General features: G+C 39.1%; 1 protein-coding gene across 2 annotated transcripts in view; it reads right to left on the bottom strand.

The window, feature by feature from the left end:
- LOC124125615 (phenylalanine-4-hydroxylase-like) overlaps positions 1-7,516 on the bottom strand; it is a 37,858-nt gene extending 30,342 nt beyond the window's left edge. Inside the window, exon 1 of one of the 2 annotated variants that reach the window (XM_048383969.1) lies at positions 7,400-7,516. In XM_048383969.1, coding sequence (XP_048239926.1) covers positions 7,400-7,444 — 45 coding nt within the window. In that variant the 5' untranslated portion in view covers positions 7,445-7,516. Of the gene's footprint in view, positions 1-1,577; positions 1,735-7,399 lie in introns of those variants that run through there. The other variant, XM_048383970.1, reaches the window with a different exon arrangement.
- Positions 7,517-16,057: the final 8,541 nt, after the last annotated feature.

Genomic DNA, 16,057 nt, shown 5'->3' with positions numbered 1-16,057 from the left:
ATTTTCGGGTCCATCGATCACTTGTCTGGTTTGTTTACAGGTTTCATGGCAGGACAGGCAATAAATAGTTACTTCTTTACTTCACTGTGGGAACCTTCCCTTAAGCATAGACTAGGGCTGGGACCAGTCCAAATTTACTACCTGGGTACCCGCCCCCCAATTACCCGACCCCCTATTACCCGACCCTACCCGGGTACCCACTGCAAGGGAACAAAATGTCTGATTGGTAATTGTTTTACTGCAGCCCTACTATTTAGATACATGTATCAAACAATCAGATCATGCGTTCACTGAAGTAGACTGATGTTTTATCTTTACTCAAACATATAAAAGTCAAAGGAATGTGTGCATCATCAGAAAGAGACTTGTAGTGTAACCACTGAGCTACAATAAGTTTTTGGCATTAAACCATATATCACGTAACTAACCACGGGTCCGGGTAGTCCTGTGGGTACCCGGGTCCTACTCTGGACCGACCCGACCCGAGTACCCGAGTTACCCGTCCCAGCCCTAGTATAGACACTAGCAGATACTTTGGAAACTTGTTGATGCTGAATTATTAATAAGTCACTGATGTCAGGAGGTATCAAATCTTTATATTATACCTCTGATTTACAACAATCATAATACACAGTGGGTATGTAGGAAAAGACATGTCAATATTCAGGTTCGGTTCTTCATGTGCATATCCTGCCCTGTTCTTTAAATTGGTACTGCTAGGACCTCCCAGTCATACATAAATAAATAAGCTTGACAAAGGCGGAATTTTTGGTCAAGAAAATATTTTTACATTTGGCAGATTAAAAACACCAACAGTCTTTTTAGATAACACTACATTTATCTCATGCATAATATAACTCACATTCCCTTTTGAAAAGACAAATAATCACAAAAGGGATTTTGTTACCTTAAATACACTAGGCAAATTGAACAAAAACATATTGACCATATATTTGAGTACCAAAGTGTGACTCCACTCAACATGCTCAACCAGAATCAATATAGCCCTGCAGGCTGATGAAACATATCATATACTCCAGGTGTACAAGTGTGGTAAACCTGTTACACCTTCACTTGCAAATGTACAATATTTACTACTTTAACTATCATAATAGTATTATATAGGAAAAGTGGAGGAATATTAACCATGTATTTACTAGATACGACTAGATGAACTATTTAAATGTTTGGACAGTTATGAGCACTGAGGGGAGACTTGTCTTAAGAACCAATCCTTCCTAATTTTGACATACAAATTTTAAATGTTCTCAGTTCTTGGTTTAACATACTCTATCAAATGCACCATGATAGCATAGTTGAAAATGTCCTCATTAATCAATTGACAGAAATAGGGTAAAAAATGAAATACTGCTGCAAAAAGTAACTTGTTTGCCTTTATAATTTAATAATAAACAATACAAACCAGTGACTCAGCTGAAGACACATGGCATTAGGACATTTCCGCAACATTATCAACATTTGAGAGCTCCTCAATAGAATTACCAAATTTGATAAAAAAATTATTTGGATGATTATCTGTCAATATCCTAGAAACCCCAAACTCATAATAGACATACCTCAGTATCATCTTCATAATTGGTAAGGCCCATGGCGACAGCTAGTATCCCATTCACTGTTGCTTTGTCAGAGAGTGGAATAAAGACTGTTATCTCTGTGATTCCAAAGACTGTGATGGCGCCAATGATCTAGTTCCAAGTACTTAATATTCTGGGTTTAATCTGTACAAATAGCAGCCAAAGGTGACATAACCACGTGACCTAGAGTGATAACGATTTGGCCAGGTGCTATAACGATGTGTCCGGGTGACATGAGAATGTACTAGGCTTGCCTTCACAGCGTTAGATAAATTCAAAAAGTGGAACAATCACACCATGTTTTCAGGGTAAATCTAGGTTACCTATAAGTCACCACATTAAATCGTGACGTGACACTCATGACATGACAAAACTATGAAGACAAGAAACTTTTTGAGGATAACATCATAATTTATTTATTATCCATAAAATTGTTTTCTGTCTACAAGTTATTCCAATATTAAAAGCCTATCAAAGACTCCATGACAAAACTAAATGCCAATTCTCTGATGTTGTACCATGGATAAGTGTCGGTCCCTTTGATCTTATCAGTGGTGTAACAAATAGTTATACCACACCTGTTTATAGGCTGCAACCCTTATTGTTGATTGGCTGATGGAAGCCACACCTACCAGGTGTTGTCTGTTGCAACATTGCACAAGTGTTTTGTCTTGACCTCGCTGTTTAAAATGTTCAATGTACAGTTACAGACAAACATGGTATGCAGTGGACTCTGGGTACACCAGCTTCCACAATTACCCTTCATCCCGAGAATAGACTTGCTTTCCTCTGTCAGGGGTTCTGCTTGTTTTGCACAGGTTCCAAAACCATCGGAAGCAAGTTCCGTCATTTGTGCATTATGGACACTTCGAAAGGGAGTAGTCGTTCCGATTAACATAAATAAGTTTATGTAATTTCCCTGTTCTCTCATGTTTTTTAGCAATCCACACATTATCAAGTGCAGCATTTTGGGGGGGATAATGAGAGCCATCAACTTAATGAGCTTCCATCACAAACTTGGTCAACCAAGTATTCACATTTTCAAAGGAAAAGACTTGTAGATCAGGCATTGTCTTACCATTCTGCTGATACTGCCACTTTTCAAAACTTCCACGTGACCATTTGGTATTTTTAAGAGGGTTCTTACAGCAGATTCTTCAAATTCAGCAAATTGGTGATTTTCAACATCCACCATGTGGGCTGCACTAGATGTATCCTTAATGTCCATTTCATTTTCAGGTTCAGAATCGAGTGGAGTCACAATATGTTGCCTTCTCTAACAATGTGTTGCCTTCTGTTACAATATGTTGCCTTCTCTAACAATGTGTTGCCTTCTGTTATAAAGTGTTGCCTTCTGTTACAATATGTTCTGTTATAAAGTGTTGACTTTTCTTACAATGTGTTACCTTCTGTTATAAAGTGTTGCCTTATGTTACAATATATTGCCTTCTGTTAAAAAGTGTTGCCTTCTGTTACAATATGTTGTCTTCTGTTACAATATGTTGCCTTCTGTTACAATATGTTCTGTTATTAAGTGTTGACTTTTCTTACAATGTGTTGCCTTCTAGATCTGTTATAAAGTGTTGCCTTCTGTTACAATATATTGCCTTCTGTTAAAAAGTGTTGCCTTTTGTTACAATATGTTGCCCTCTGTTACAATATGTTCTGTTATAAAGTGTTGACTTTTCTTACAATGCGTTGCCTTCTGTTATAAAGTGTTGCCTTTTGTTACAATATATTGCCTTCTGTTAAAAAGTGTTGCCTTCTGTTACAATACGTTGCCTTCTGTTATAAAGTGTTGCCTTCTGTTACAATGTGTTCTTTGTATTGTTTAAATTTCAGAGAAATAAGAAGAGAAGCAAGATGTTAGGCAGAAGGGGTTTGACCAGTCTCAAACCATGAAGACCTCTCACCCTCAGCCCAGAGGGTGGTGCCAGCTCTCTGTGGCATCCCCAGCTATATTTTCAAATATTGTTATTTTTGACTCTCGAAGTCATAAATGGCAGTGAATAGGCATCTTTTAACAACAGTCTGTATCATGTTCGTCAGCATCACCTAGCTTACCCTACACTTTCAGTAGCTGGAATACATTAACTCACCTCACATCCATCTTGACATTAATGACCAAGTCTGACATTATTATGGGAGCTTTCAGGCAGATATTTCTATTTCTGACTATATATGCCACATACTTAGCACTTCAAGTCAGCTACAACAGTTTATGCTCACCTAAATAACTGTATGACCTTTTTCTTTCTTATTCCCTTGGCCTTGCAGCCTCCGTAATTTAAAAAAGGAAAATATCCTCAATAAATCACTTTCTTAAATTACAAAAAAAACAGATTTTTCTTATTGTTTTAAATCAATTAATATATTTGGCTTTCATTTTCGTAGCTTGTTGAAAATACAAATATTTTCCTACAACGAAGTATACATCTTTGAAATAAATGAACTAGGGAACAAACTATTATGTGATAATAAAAATAAAACTTTTTCAGATGAAATAAATATATCATCATTCACCTGATGAAGGAGTAAGCATGTACTCCCAAACATTGTGTTCCTCATAATAAAGAAGTTGACATCCATAAATTCTCTTCCTTATGTGTATCACTTCTAAATGCCTTTCAAAGACCTGAAAATAAATATAGTGTCGGATCATAGGTTTTCGGACATCATACGTTTTCGGTCGGCCACATTTATTGCGACATTGTAAATACTCAAGTGATGGCTTGTTTTTTAGAGAAAGTTGTCTTTCATAGTGAATGAGATGTTTTACAGTTGTTCATGTGATTAGAGAGAAAACTATGAATGTTTTTTAAGTGTCCGAAACCCCATAACATGGGGATAACCCACAGTAATGACAAGGATTATTTTTCTTTGGACAGTCTCTTGCAGTTTGACAGGTTCAAGATGAGAACAATGTAATCATATTCAATACACAAATCTGGAGATGCCAGAACAGTGATAACCCAGAAACATAATCGGAGTGAGCCGGGATTCAAACCCCCATTCATAGGTTTCTGACGTGCCCAAGGGATGCAACTCTGCACATCGAATCATGGCGCCTTAGATAACTGGGGCCCGTGCCCCACAGCTTTGATTAATGTAAACTACCGTATTCGATGTAATAAGCGCCCAGGGCGCTCTCAAAATTAGAAATAGGGGGCTCTTATAAGAATATTAATTTAGTGGAAAGAGTTAAAAGATAAATTTCGTGGTTTATGCTGACAGCCTGAAATGTTTATGTACGACAGATATATTTTTCCAGAATGTAATTGCCCATAATTAAGTGTGCATATAACACATGAATGCGTATTATACGCGAATAAATAAGTCCTGTGTACGTCGATCAATCGGAAGGGGTGCTAATTAGGATTGTTCATTGGCCAATATATTAGCAAATATCGCCGTGGGCGCTTTTTAGAGCGGGGCGCTTATTACGTCGAATACGGTATTCACAATGAATGAATATTGAAAAATGTGGTAAAAGTCTCTCCTTTATCATTGAGAGAAGATAAACAGGGTGTAAAATGGTTGCCTTGACTCACAATGGTGTTTGTTATCTCATCAGAAGGATTGTTTCATATATGTTCTACATTACTTCAGTGTTATCTTGATGAGTTTGCATTATTTTTGACAGTGGAAAATTATAGAACTAAGGAATAGCATTGATAACGGTTATTCATTTGGTAGAGTATTCTGATACTCCAAAATACTTGAAAATATCCTGACCATTCTTTGGCGTAATACAAACTTCCTCAAACAGTAAAATTGTGTTTGTCCAGAGTCTGTGGACTGGAGACATGCTTTCAAGGTCCCGGCTGTACAAAACAACCATAGCGCTACGACTGCCATTTGTCTATGTTAAGGTATGGAGTTACGATCACCTTAGCGCTAATATCACCTTGTATAATGGCACCCTGGATAATTCTGTTAGGAAGGAATATGTGTGAATAAAGGATATTACTGTGAAATAATGACTTGTTAATGTAGATATTTGCTTATCTGGACAATATAACTGGAACTGTACCAACAACAAAATTAGTTCACATAAAAATGCATTTAATTGTTCAAAATGGAGCATTTTTTAATTGTTTATTTATTTCCACAAAACCGAAGAATTTTCTCTCTATTACATGCACAGGTGACTGGACAATGGTCAGGCACCATGGATGAGCTAATTTGTCCAAACTGTAAATATTACTTTACACAAGTGTCGGTATTATTAAAGCCCTGCTCGCTGCTCTCAGATGGCCGGCCAGTCTGACAACCAGTCTGTGTGTGTGTGTGGCAGCTGGTCAAGCTGACCCTGCTGTGGGCACACGGGGCATATAGATTACAATGCATAATCAATAAACTTGAATGACATTTATGACCAGATGGCGATCATTCAATCTATGGCAAACTGTATCATTACTTGTATCAAACACTTATTGCAAATGGTAGTCTGATACAAATATTTAGTGTAATTTTTGTAGTCGGTTACAAATATTTAGTGTAATTTTTGTAGTCTGATACAAATATTTATTATAATCTTTGTAGTCTGATACAAATATTTATTGTAACTGGGGGTCTAATTGTAATATTTATTCTAATTGGTTGCCAGATACAACTATTTTCTCTTAATGTCAAATATCTGTTATGCTTACAATGCCAAATTATCTAAACTGTTAGCATAGCATATGTTTCACTCCACATATATATTCCCCAGATAAATTAAGTTTAGAAAATATACTCTGTAACTTCAAGCTCCACCTATAGGCTGTTCATAAACTTGATCACCTTATTTTCAAAATCACCTAAGTAAATTTGTGAAAAAAGTAGTTTTTTTGTTTTTTTAATGTTTTATTCAATTCAGAGGGTACATAGCATTGTGTTCATAGTCATTGTATCATAAGAGGCATCAACTTACAAGGTACATATCATGAGAAGAAGGTACAGCATGTAACATGACAGTAGGTTCAAATACTGATGTACCTTGTAATAATTGTAAAAGATATTAATTCAGCATGGCAAGGGGCGGTCGGGTAGCCGAGTGGTTAAAGCGTTCGCTCGTCACGCCGAAGACCCGGGTTCGATTCCCGACATGGGTACAATTTGTGAAGCCCATTTCTGCTGTCCCCCGCCGTGATATTGCTGGAATATTGCTAAAAGCGGCGTAAAACCAAACTCACTCACTCACTCACACTCAGCATGGCAATCAGCCTGCTTTATGCTTTTCTCCATTCAACTCCATTTTTTTGCAAAGTAAAAGAAAGGTTTATTAAATAGTTGACCCAAATAGTTTACTAAATGTATGATAATATATTTGTCTTATATATATATATAACAGTCAATTCCAGCTTTCCCAGAGGAATAAACGTACAGTTTGAGGAATACTGTTCAATACAACATCTTTCATAATAGCTCAAAATCAATGGAAAGAAACATGGCTCGCTAATCGATATCCTTCCCAACATTATCGATCTTGGCCTATATATATCAGCTGGTGATGAGAATGGTCTCAGAAACACAAATTTGAGCCCCGTATCTGATGTGTTTCATTGTAAAAAATATCTAAAGATTATTGTCCAGCACATTTACTGTCCGTTGCATGGAAGCATTTCAGGAGTAACGGGAAAAGGAATCGACATGAACCCAAGAACGGTACAAGTCTAAAACAAAATGGGACTATCAACCAATCATCCAATGTCACCCTGGCTGGGCAGGATGTTGGTGACATCTTGCATTTCGTTTGCTTCCAGACACGTTCTTGTAAAATAAGCAAACAGTATCTTACAGTGAGTGATTAAAATACTTACGACCCCGTTGCCAACGCATCGTTTCTTTCCAATTACAGCATCCATCTTGTAGAATTCGTCCTATCGATTAACACGCTTGCCAATGTTTGTAACATTTGACCTTTCCTTGACACAGCGTGACCCGAATAGAAGCGCTTTGATTGGTTGGTTGAGGCACACCTCCAAGAGGCTCCTATTTATCATTGGAAAATTGTGTCGCGTAAACAAACGTGTGTCGTATTTGACAGATAGCTCGCTCTGCCAACCCAGAAAGTGACTTAGTAATTTTTTTTACAGGTTGTTGACGCTTTCCTTAATATTGTTAAACGTAATCTGCTGCAATGTCCTATATTTCATCTGAGTAAAAACGCTTTCATATATATGTGTGTGTGTGTGTGTGTGTGTGTGTGTGTGTGTGTAGATAATTCGTTTTTTCGTAGTTAAATTAACGCTCACAGAATGTTCGCGTTAGTTGTGACACTAATAATTTGAAAATAACAAAGGAATTCCCAAAAAATCAAATCGAAGAACCAATAACATGGTGGCTATCGTCAGCGTGTCTTGAATAGGATTCTTTAATTTGTTTAATGTGATAATACCAGCATATCATACAATTCAATCAACATCATTCCTTGAGTGCCACCTGCACACATCGAGTCTGGACCAGACAAACCAGTGATTAATACAATGAGCAATGCCCAACGCCGTCGGGGGTGCCAAGTAACAGAACCCGACCACACGATCCATTTGCCCATCTCTTACTATAATATACGACCAGCATATAGGTTGTTTAGGACCAATTCTAAACCCACGAGCATGAAGGGGCACGAGTGGCCCAGTCGCCTATGGTGCCATATTTAGCTGTGGAGAGATGCGTGCTTGGCCCGCCAGAAGCCTATGAATTCGGGTTCGAATCCCGGTTCTTCCAGTTTTATTTCCAGGTTTGTCATGCACCATACCCGTGCTCGTGGGTTTCACCGAAGTGGTAAACGTCTGAGACCTGCATTACTTCGGGCTTTCCTCCCACATTAAGCAGACACGCCGTGATTTACCTGGAATACTGTTAAAAGCTGTGTCAGACCCACCTACCACGAGCATGGGGTGCTGACAAACCGGAAATCAGTCAGGGATTCGAACTGATAAAAAAATGAACGAACGAGGACGTACGGTAACCGCGGCCACACACCATTGCAGCATGCAGTGCACTGTATAAAAGTAAATTGATAAAAATTCTCTGTCGATATCAGCTGTGACGCCCCTGAAGCGGGTGTATATGCATGAATATTGCAGCATATGGACCAACTGTGCGAATAAAACATTTGTTGCAACACAGCCATGAACGTAAAAATAATTACGTTCATGATTGTATTACAAAACACTTCAAAATATATTACCTAATATTGCAAGGCCATATTGTGAAATGTTCGCATGGAAGCTAGTACTAAGTGGAAATTAGAGCTATATAGGTTTCATGCGAAACTTTCACATTGTGACCTTATATTAGGTAAGTGAATACATCTTAAAGTGTTAGGTTTAAACATGACAGCATGTTACGCGAACAAGACGCGACGCCCTGCGGCAAATATTTTCCTGGCTTATTGTCTTTTTACGTTCTTATGAAGTGTTGTACATTCACGTTTTGGCGTACAGGTGAAACAAGCTTAATTTTCCATGTCGTCATGCGTGACAAGGTTTGAGTCCAGTCGTGCAGGTGTATATCTGCGTCATGCATGGTTGGTTTGTTTTGACAGTTTTCACATGTTTAAATGTGAACACAGATCGTCGATAGGAATGTTGATTTGAAGGGATTAGTCCGTTCCTGCAGCTGTCGCAATATCTGATTGCTTCTTACCACGTGTCCAGCAATATTTTAGGCGGACTAAGAATAATGCGGTACTGCCTTTACATCTGTCTGGTTATGAAAACCAGCTTAATTTATGTACAGTAAACTACGTTTATAAAGAACACGCTTATAACGAACTGACGGATATAAAGAACTTATTTTTTGGTCCCGGCTGTATATATATATATATATATATATATATATATATGCTTATATAACGAACTGCGGTTATAACAAACTAAAATTACTGGTCCCTTTGACTTCGTTATAACCGTAGTTTACTGTATACTCTTAAAAAAAAGAAGGAAATATTCGAAAATGACATAATTACAAATATATGAAGAGGTTTTGAGATGTAAGGTGAGGTGAGGTGAGGTGAAATTGGGTTTAACGTCGCGTCCAAGATTATTGCACTTATATAGCGACGTGCATGTACGTGTGTGTGTTTGTGTGGCTGCTTGTACTAGTCCGGACTGATGCCGATTTATAGTGCTAGCTCACTGAGATACCATGCCGCAGTTTAACATGAATACCCCACTCAGACACAGTATACTGACTCCGAGCCGACCAGTCCTTGTTTTAGCCCCTTAATGCCGAGCGCCAGATAGGGTAACAACAAGTACCATCTTTTAACGTCTTTTGGTATGACGCGACCGGGAATCGAACCTTCCGCTCTCCGGGCGGACGCTCTACCACTAGACCATGGAGGCGGTCGAAAAAAGGAAGGACTATTAAGGTGCAACATGACTATCAACAGAACATTTTGCCGATGTATTGTTAGGGTGTAAACAACCCATGCAGACAGTGAGTGAGTGAGTATGGTTTTACGCCGCTTTTAGCAATATTCCAACAATATCCCGATTGGGGACACACATTGTACCCATGCGGGGAATCGAACCCTCGAATCGTCTTCGGCGTGACGATCGGATGCTTCAGCCACTGGGCCACCCCACCGTCCCCAACCAAGAAAGACGATATGCGTGAGTGAGTGAGTGAGTGAGTATGGTTTTACGCTGCTTTTAGCAATATTCCAGCAATATCACGGCGGGGAACACCAGAAATGGGCTCCACACATTGTACCCAAGTCGGGAATCGAACCCGGGTCTTCGGCGTGACGAGCGGACGCTTTAACCACTAGGCTACCCGACCGCCCCCGATAGGCGTGTGTTGTCAACAATTGTACGTTTGAAATGACTCGACCATGCCCAATAATCGTTGTTACGGCGTGGCATGGTCCGAATCAATCTCCCAGTGACAATTTGAGGGAGTCTTGTGCCCTCCTCTTGCAGCGCCTTGCAAAGTTAGGCTTACGGCTTAGCAGGTGGCTTTTGACGTCGGCGAGGTGGCTTTTGACGTCGACGTACACGTCTCCCGATCATGTCCCAGACGTTCTCAATGGGGGAAAGGTCAGGACTCGTGGCTGGCCATTAAATTCTACAGGATACATGCACGGTGGCGCTCTGGTAGTCATAGTGATCCCGCTCATATCATTACAGACCCACCACCAAATATGTCATGGTGTCTTACGTTGACGTTCGTTAAGCCGTCTCTAGACACGTCCACGTCTATCTGGTTTCTGAATGATCGATCCTGGACTTGTGTTAGCCGGTCAATACCAATTTGTATCTGCAGAAAACTGTCCTTCAGTCTGCAAATCACAGACTGAGCTCGAGGCACATAGAACATGTTGACTACCTCTTGTTGAGTCCTGCTGGTTTGAATCATGCAAATAGCTCCCAGGCGTTCAGCACTTGGAGATCACAAATACTGCATTAAAGCAAGAGCAGAGGGCTTACGTGTTATTGTAGACAATGAAATTTAATGATACCACAGACTGAGAACGATTGAGGACCTTTTAAAATCAAGAATGTGAGGTGAAATGGGGTTTAACGTCGCGTCCAAGATTATTGCATTTATATAGCGACGTGCATGTACGTGTGTGTTTGTGTGGCTGCTTGTACTAGTCCGGACTGGTGCCGATTTATAGTGCTAGCCCACTGAGATGCCATGCCGCAGTTTAACATGAATACCCTTAATGCCGAGCGCCAGACAGGGTAGTAATAAGTACAAGAAGTAATCTTTTAACGTCTTTTGGTATGACGCGGTCGGGGATCGAACCCCAGACCTTCCGCTCTCCGGGGGGAAGCTCTACCACTAGACCACGGAGGCGGTCAAAACCAAAAAAGACCACCTACCCACATGCGCGGAGGAATTACATGGTCCATGTGAAATGTTTCGAGTGTGTTGTGGCGTTATAGATTTTGGTTCCGAAACCGTTCGCATTCATTTTCATAGCTGATCTTTCGTCTGACAATCAATCATAACTTTCATATATTATGCCTTACTGTGTTTTGACTGAAGTTCAAGATCAAAGCAGTTAAGGTCTGTGAATGACATACTTCGGGTTTCCTCATACATTAGGCTGTCACGCACAATTATAACTGTGATAGTGTTCAAGACCCCAACCTGACATTTTTGGCCACTGCCTTGCATCACAAAACACTACCACTGGTTTGTTTTCTTCATTATGACAATTCGCTGTGCAGAGTTGCGTCCCTTGGTCACGCCAGAAACCTATGTGTGTGGGTTCGAATCCCGGTTCACCCCGATTATGTTTCTAGGTTTGTCAGCACCATACCCGTGCTCGTGGGTTTCACCGAAGTGGTAAACGTCTGAGACCTGCACCACTTCGGGCTTTCCTCAGACATTAAGCTGACACGCCGCAATATAACTGGAATACTGTTAAAAGCGGCATCTAACACAACTCACTCTCTCATTATGACAAATACCCGTCAATATTACCTTGAATAACACGTAGAATGATAAAGGGTACGTAATGTTTCGGGTAGTAAGTCTCTGTGACGTGGTTGATTGTGTGTTATCAGAACAGCACTTTAGAGAACTTCCACTCAGGACTCATCTTCCCGAGGCAAGGGAGTTAACTGACTATAAAAGTCGACTTTTATACCTAGTTAACTCCCTTGCCCCGGGAAGATGCTCAGGACTACGTACATATATAGTATGTTGAGGTTAGCACTGTTACATATACGACGCGGATCACTGCTCACATCAATCGCTGAATTATCTGGTCCAGACAAGATCATTTACAGGCCGCGGTGATTTAGCCGGAATATTGCGGTGTTCAGGTGAAACAACCGACATAATATACTACTCAGGAGATCGCCCGATTTTTTATATAGGACTATGGTCATGATAGTCAGATGAAAAAGACCGAGTGTTCTTTAACGTATATTTGGTAAAATATATATTGCTGTGAGTGAGTGAGTATGGTTTAACGCCGCTTTTTATTGCTGTGACATGGAGGTCTGGGCCTAGATTTTGAAACGATCTTAGCCCTAAGATTATCGTAAAGTTATCGTAAGGAAATCGTAGGCTATCGTAGCCTATTTTCGAAACTATCGTAGCCCTAAGATATCTTAAGTTTGTCGTAAATCTAAGATAGCCCTATACCTGTCGTAAGTTTATTTTATCTTCATCCAAGATGGCGGCATACTTTTCCATAGATATTTTGCCAAACAATAAGTCTGCTTTACGTTCAAACATTGACATTTCATTTGGTAAAACTGAGTGATTCAAATTGACACTTCGAAAACAAAAAGAACGCATCATGGATTTCGCGTCAAAAAAATTCTCAATCGCGACAGCGATCCACATAACTGTGGAGTCGATAGCTTACAATATATTTCTATCCGAGTCCATGCAGAAGAAGTGTGAAACAACATACCTTTTCGATAATTTGGGAGGGATAAAAAGGGAAGGTGTCGGCAGGCTACAGTAATGACCGTGACCTCATTGATAACTCAGGGGGAGCTAATCTTAGTTCAAACTCTAGTTGAGAGTGGTTTCCCTTTGTACTCGCCCGGGACACCTTGCTCAATGGTACAGTTTTCATAAAGCGCAGAGTTCCGCTGTTATATTTTCTGGATCGCATTTGTGTCAATGCTTTAGTCTTTATTTTCGCATTTGATAAAATTATATCAATCTACATATGTAAAAATAACCATAAAGGTTTCGCATAAGTTTTTACATCTAAAATCGTGTGGGACGGGTGGTTTTAATAATTGAATTTTAACTATACAGTGTAGTGATTATTGACTTAACAAGGAAATACATGTGATCAAATATTTGTTTTCAATATCTAATATTTTTCTTTCAAAAGTAATTGTAATTTGTTTCGTTTTAAATTTAATACCTATGTTATCTATATCATCTTGAAAGACAAATATTTGAAAAAAAAAATGATTAAAAACTGTTTGTTGAACAATTGCATTCTTTAAAAACATTGATTAACGGCATATAGATGTATTCAAGTAAATATAACAATTTACTGAAATTTTGACAGTAAAAGTTAAGCACAGATTTTCGTATCGACAAATCAAATAAAAAATGGGTTCCCATGCTCGTTCTGGTTCTCGTCAAAATGTAGCATAGTTTGCAAATTCCAATATATGTTCGCAGAAAAAAAAGTTTATTGAATGAAATATACTGATCAATATAAAATACACATTTTCAACACAATAATCTTTGCATTCAATAAACCGGTTTTAAAATATTTTGGTGTTTTTAATATTTAAGTCTACATCTTCCCGTTTTATGTTTAAAAAATATATAGATATACTTGAGACCATTCAAACAATAAAATCGTTGTCACGTTTAGGGTCAACGGACAAATACTAGTAAATGATCCTCAGCAATGCTGTCAGACAAGCCAAACATCATTGAACTACGTTCTGGAATAGATTTGACACATTACAAAGTATTTCGCTCCTTAGTCAGATTTAAATGAAATCAGACAAATCAGTTTATTAGCTCTACTTAATTTAAAAGGATAGAAAATGACTACATTATATGTATGTTTACGTTAACTTGTGGCTTGTTCCATGAGACAACATAACTTGACAATTCCGAAATTATCTCTCTTTGCGAACGAAAATTAGTGTCACTTATAAATTTTGAAAAGAATTATGGATCTATATAGATAAAAAATAATTTCATCATCTAAATACTTATAGCTTGATATTGTATTTAAGTCCTTGGTTAATTCGTGAAATATATTGGATACATAAATAACAAAACAAACTTAACAAGCTTAGATTGTCATAAAATCTTGCTTGTGGGTGCGCAGCTTCCTGAACAATTTTTGTTTTGAGTGTTTCCACGTATAATGTTGGTGTTTACACTAATATAAACTTGACTTTTGACATAAACACAAACATATACAGTATACATCACTTAACATCAGACTTGAACACGCATGTTAAATGCTGAACGCATATGCTGTTCGATCAAAGGTCTCGTCATTGTCATTTAGAATAACGTCCCTTACTTTCGTCCTTGACTTTGTACGCGATGTGTTTGTATCATAAAGTTCTGCGCGGTCACGAGAGGACCATTTGAAGGGAAAATTGTGAAGTATCATTTGGCACAGTATTTCCATTCTAATAGCTAAAGTGTGGTAACGCTATACTTATTGATTATAACATTTTTTGGCTTTAAAAAATGCTATTGCATGGCACACGAATGCTTTTTGTGTTCGGTTAGTCATGGCATCTTTTATCATAAGAACAACACGTCTACATGTAGGACATATGTAGGATTGTACAGAATTTCACTCAAATATGTGCATGTTAAACAATGTGACCTGACAATGTGATCATGAATTCCGTGTCACTTATCTATGTTGTTGTTATTGTCAGCAGCTGGGAAATCCCCGTGACGTCATTGGGAAACACCTCGCTTTTTCAATCTCTAACACAAATGAGTTCCTTGTCAGAGTTACGATAGGTATCGTAACTCTGAACGATCTGCGACAGGTTTACGATAGTTTCGAAAATCTATCTTATCTTAGCCTTAAGATATCTTATCTTTGAACGTAAGTTGTTAAGATTTATCTTAGCTAAGATCGTTTCGAAAATCTAGGCCCTGGGTCATAAGTAGGTTTGTCGTATATATTTACCCCCGGGCGGCACGGGTGGCCCAGTCGTATAAGGCGCCGCGATTCGATGTGCAGAGTTGCGTCCCTTGGGCACGCCAGAAACCCATGATTGTGGGTTCGAATCCCGGTTCGCCCCGATTATGTTTCTCGTGGGTTTCACCGAACTGGTAAACGTCTGAGACCTGCATCACTTCGGGCTTTCCTCCCATATTAAGCTGACACGCGGAATATTGTTAAAAGCGGCGTTAAACCCAACTCACTCACATAGGCCCCCGGCCCCGCTCCACACACCGATCTTAGCGCTATGGCGATCGTAACTAATTGACTAATAACAATCCTATAGCTGTGACCACTTTCTGGGACGGGGTCCAACCTGTGCTGGTCGTAGGAGACGACCTAATGGATCGGGTGGTGAGGCTTAGTGTCATCTTACCCAGATGCTGTGGATCGTTGTTCATAAATGAATCACCGGACCCTGGTCATCATCATCTGGTCCTGACTCGATCATGGCAAGGAATGAGGCGTGTCAAAAAGATAATGACACATCTTCTGTTTGTTTGATAAAAGACCCGTGAAGTTCCGGGTTAGAATTGGTCTTCAGCAACCCATACTTGTAAGAAGCGACTAACGTGTTCGAGATCGGGGGTGGTATTCATAGAAAAACTAAGAAGTTAGTTTTTTTCAAGATTTAAGTTTATTTAAGAATACCGCCCTGGGTAGTCAAGCTCGCTGACTTTGTTCATGCATGTCATCGTATCCCAGTTGCGTCAGCGTTCATGATAACAATCACTGGGTGGTCTGGTCCAGACTCGATTATTTACAGACCACCGTCATAGAGATGTTATATTGCTGAGTGCGGTGTTAAACAAAAAAAAGCCAA

The sequence above is a fragment of the Haliotis rufescens genome, unplaced genomic scaffold (genome assembly GCF_023055435.1).
Source record: "Haliotis rufescens isolate VD_foot unplaced genomic scaffold, xgHalRufe1.0.p SCAF_5, whole genome shotgun sequence".
Classification (NCBI taxonomy): Eukaryota; Metazoa; Mollusca; class Gastropoda; order Lepetellida; family Haliotidae; genus Haliotis; species Haliotis rufescens.
This window is presented reverse-complemented; position numbering and strand designations above follow the sequence as displayed.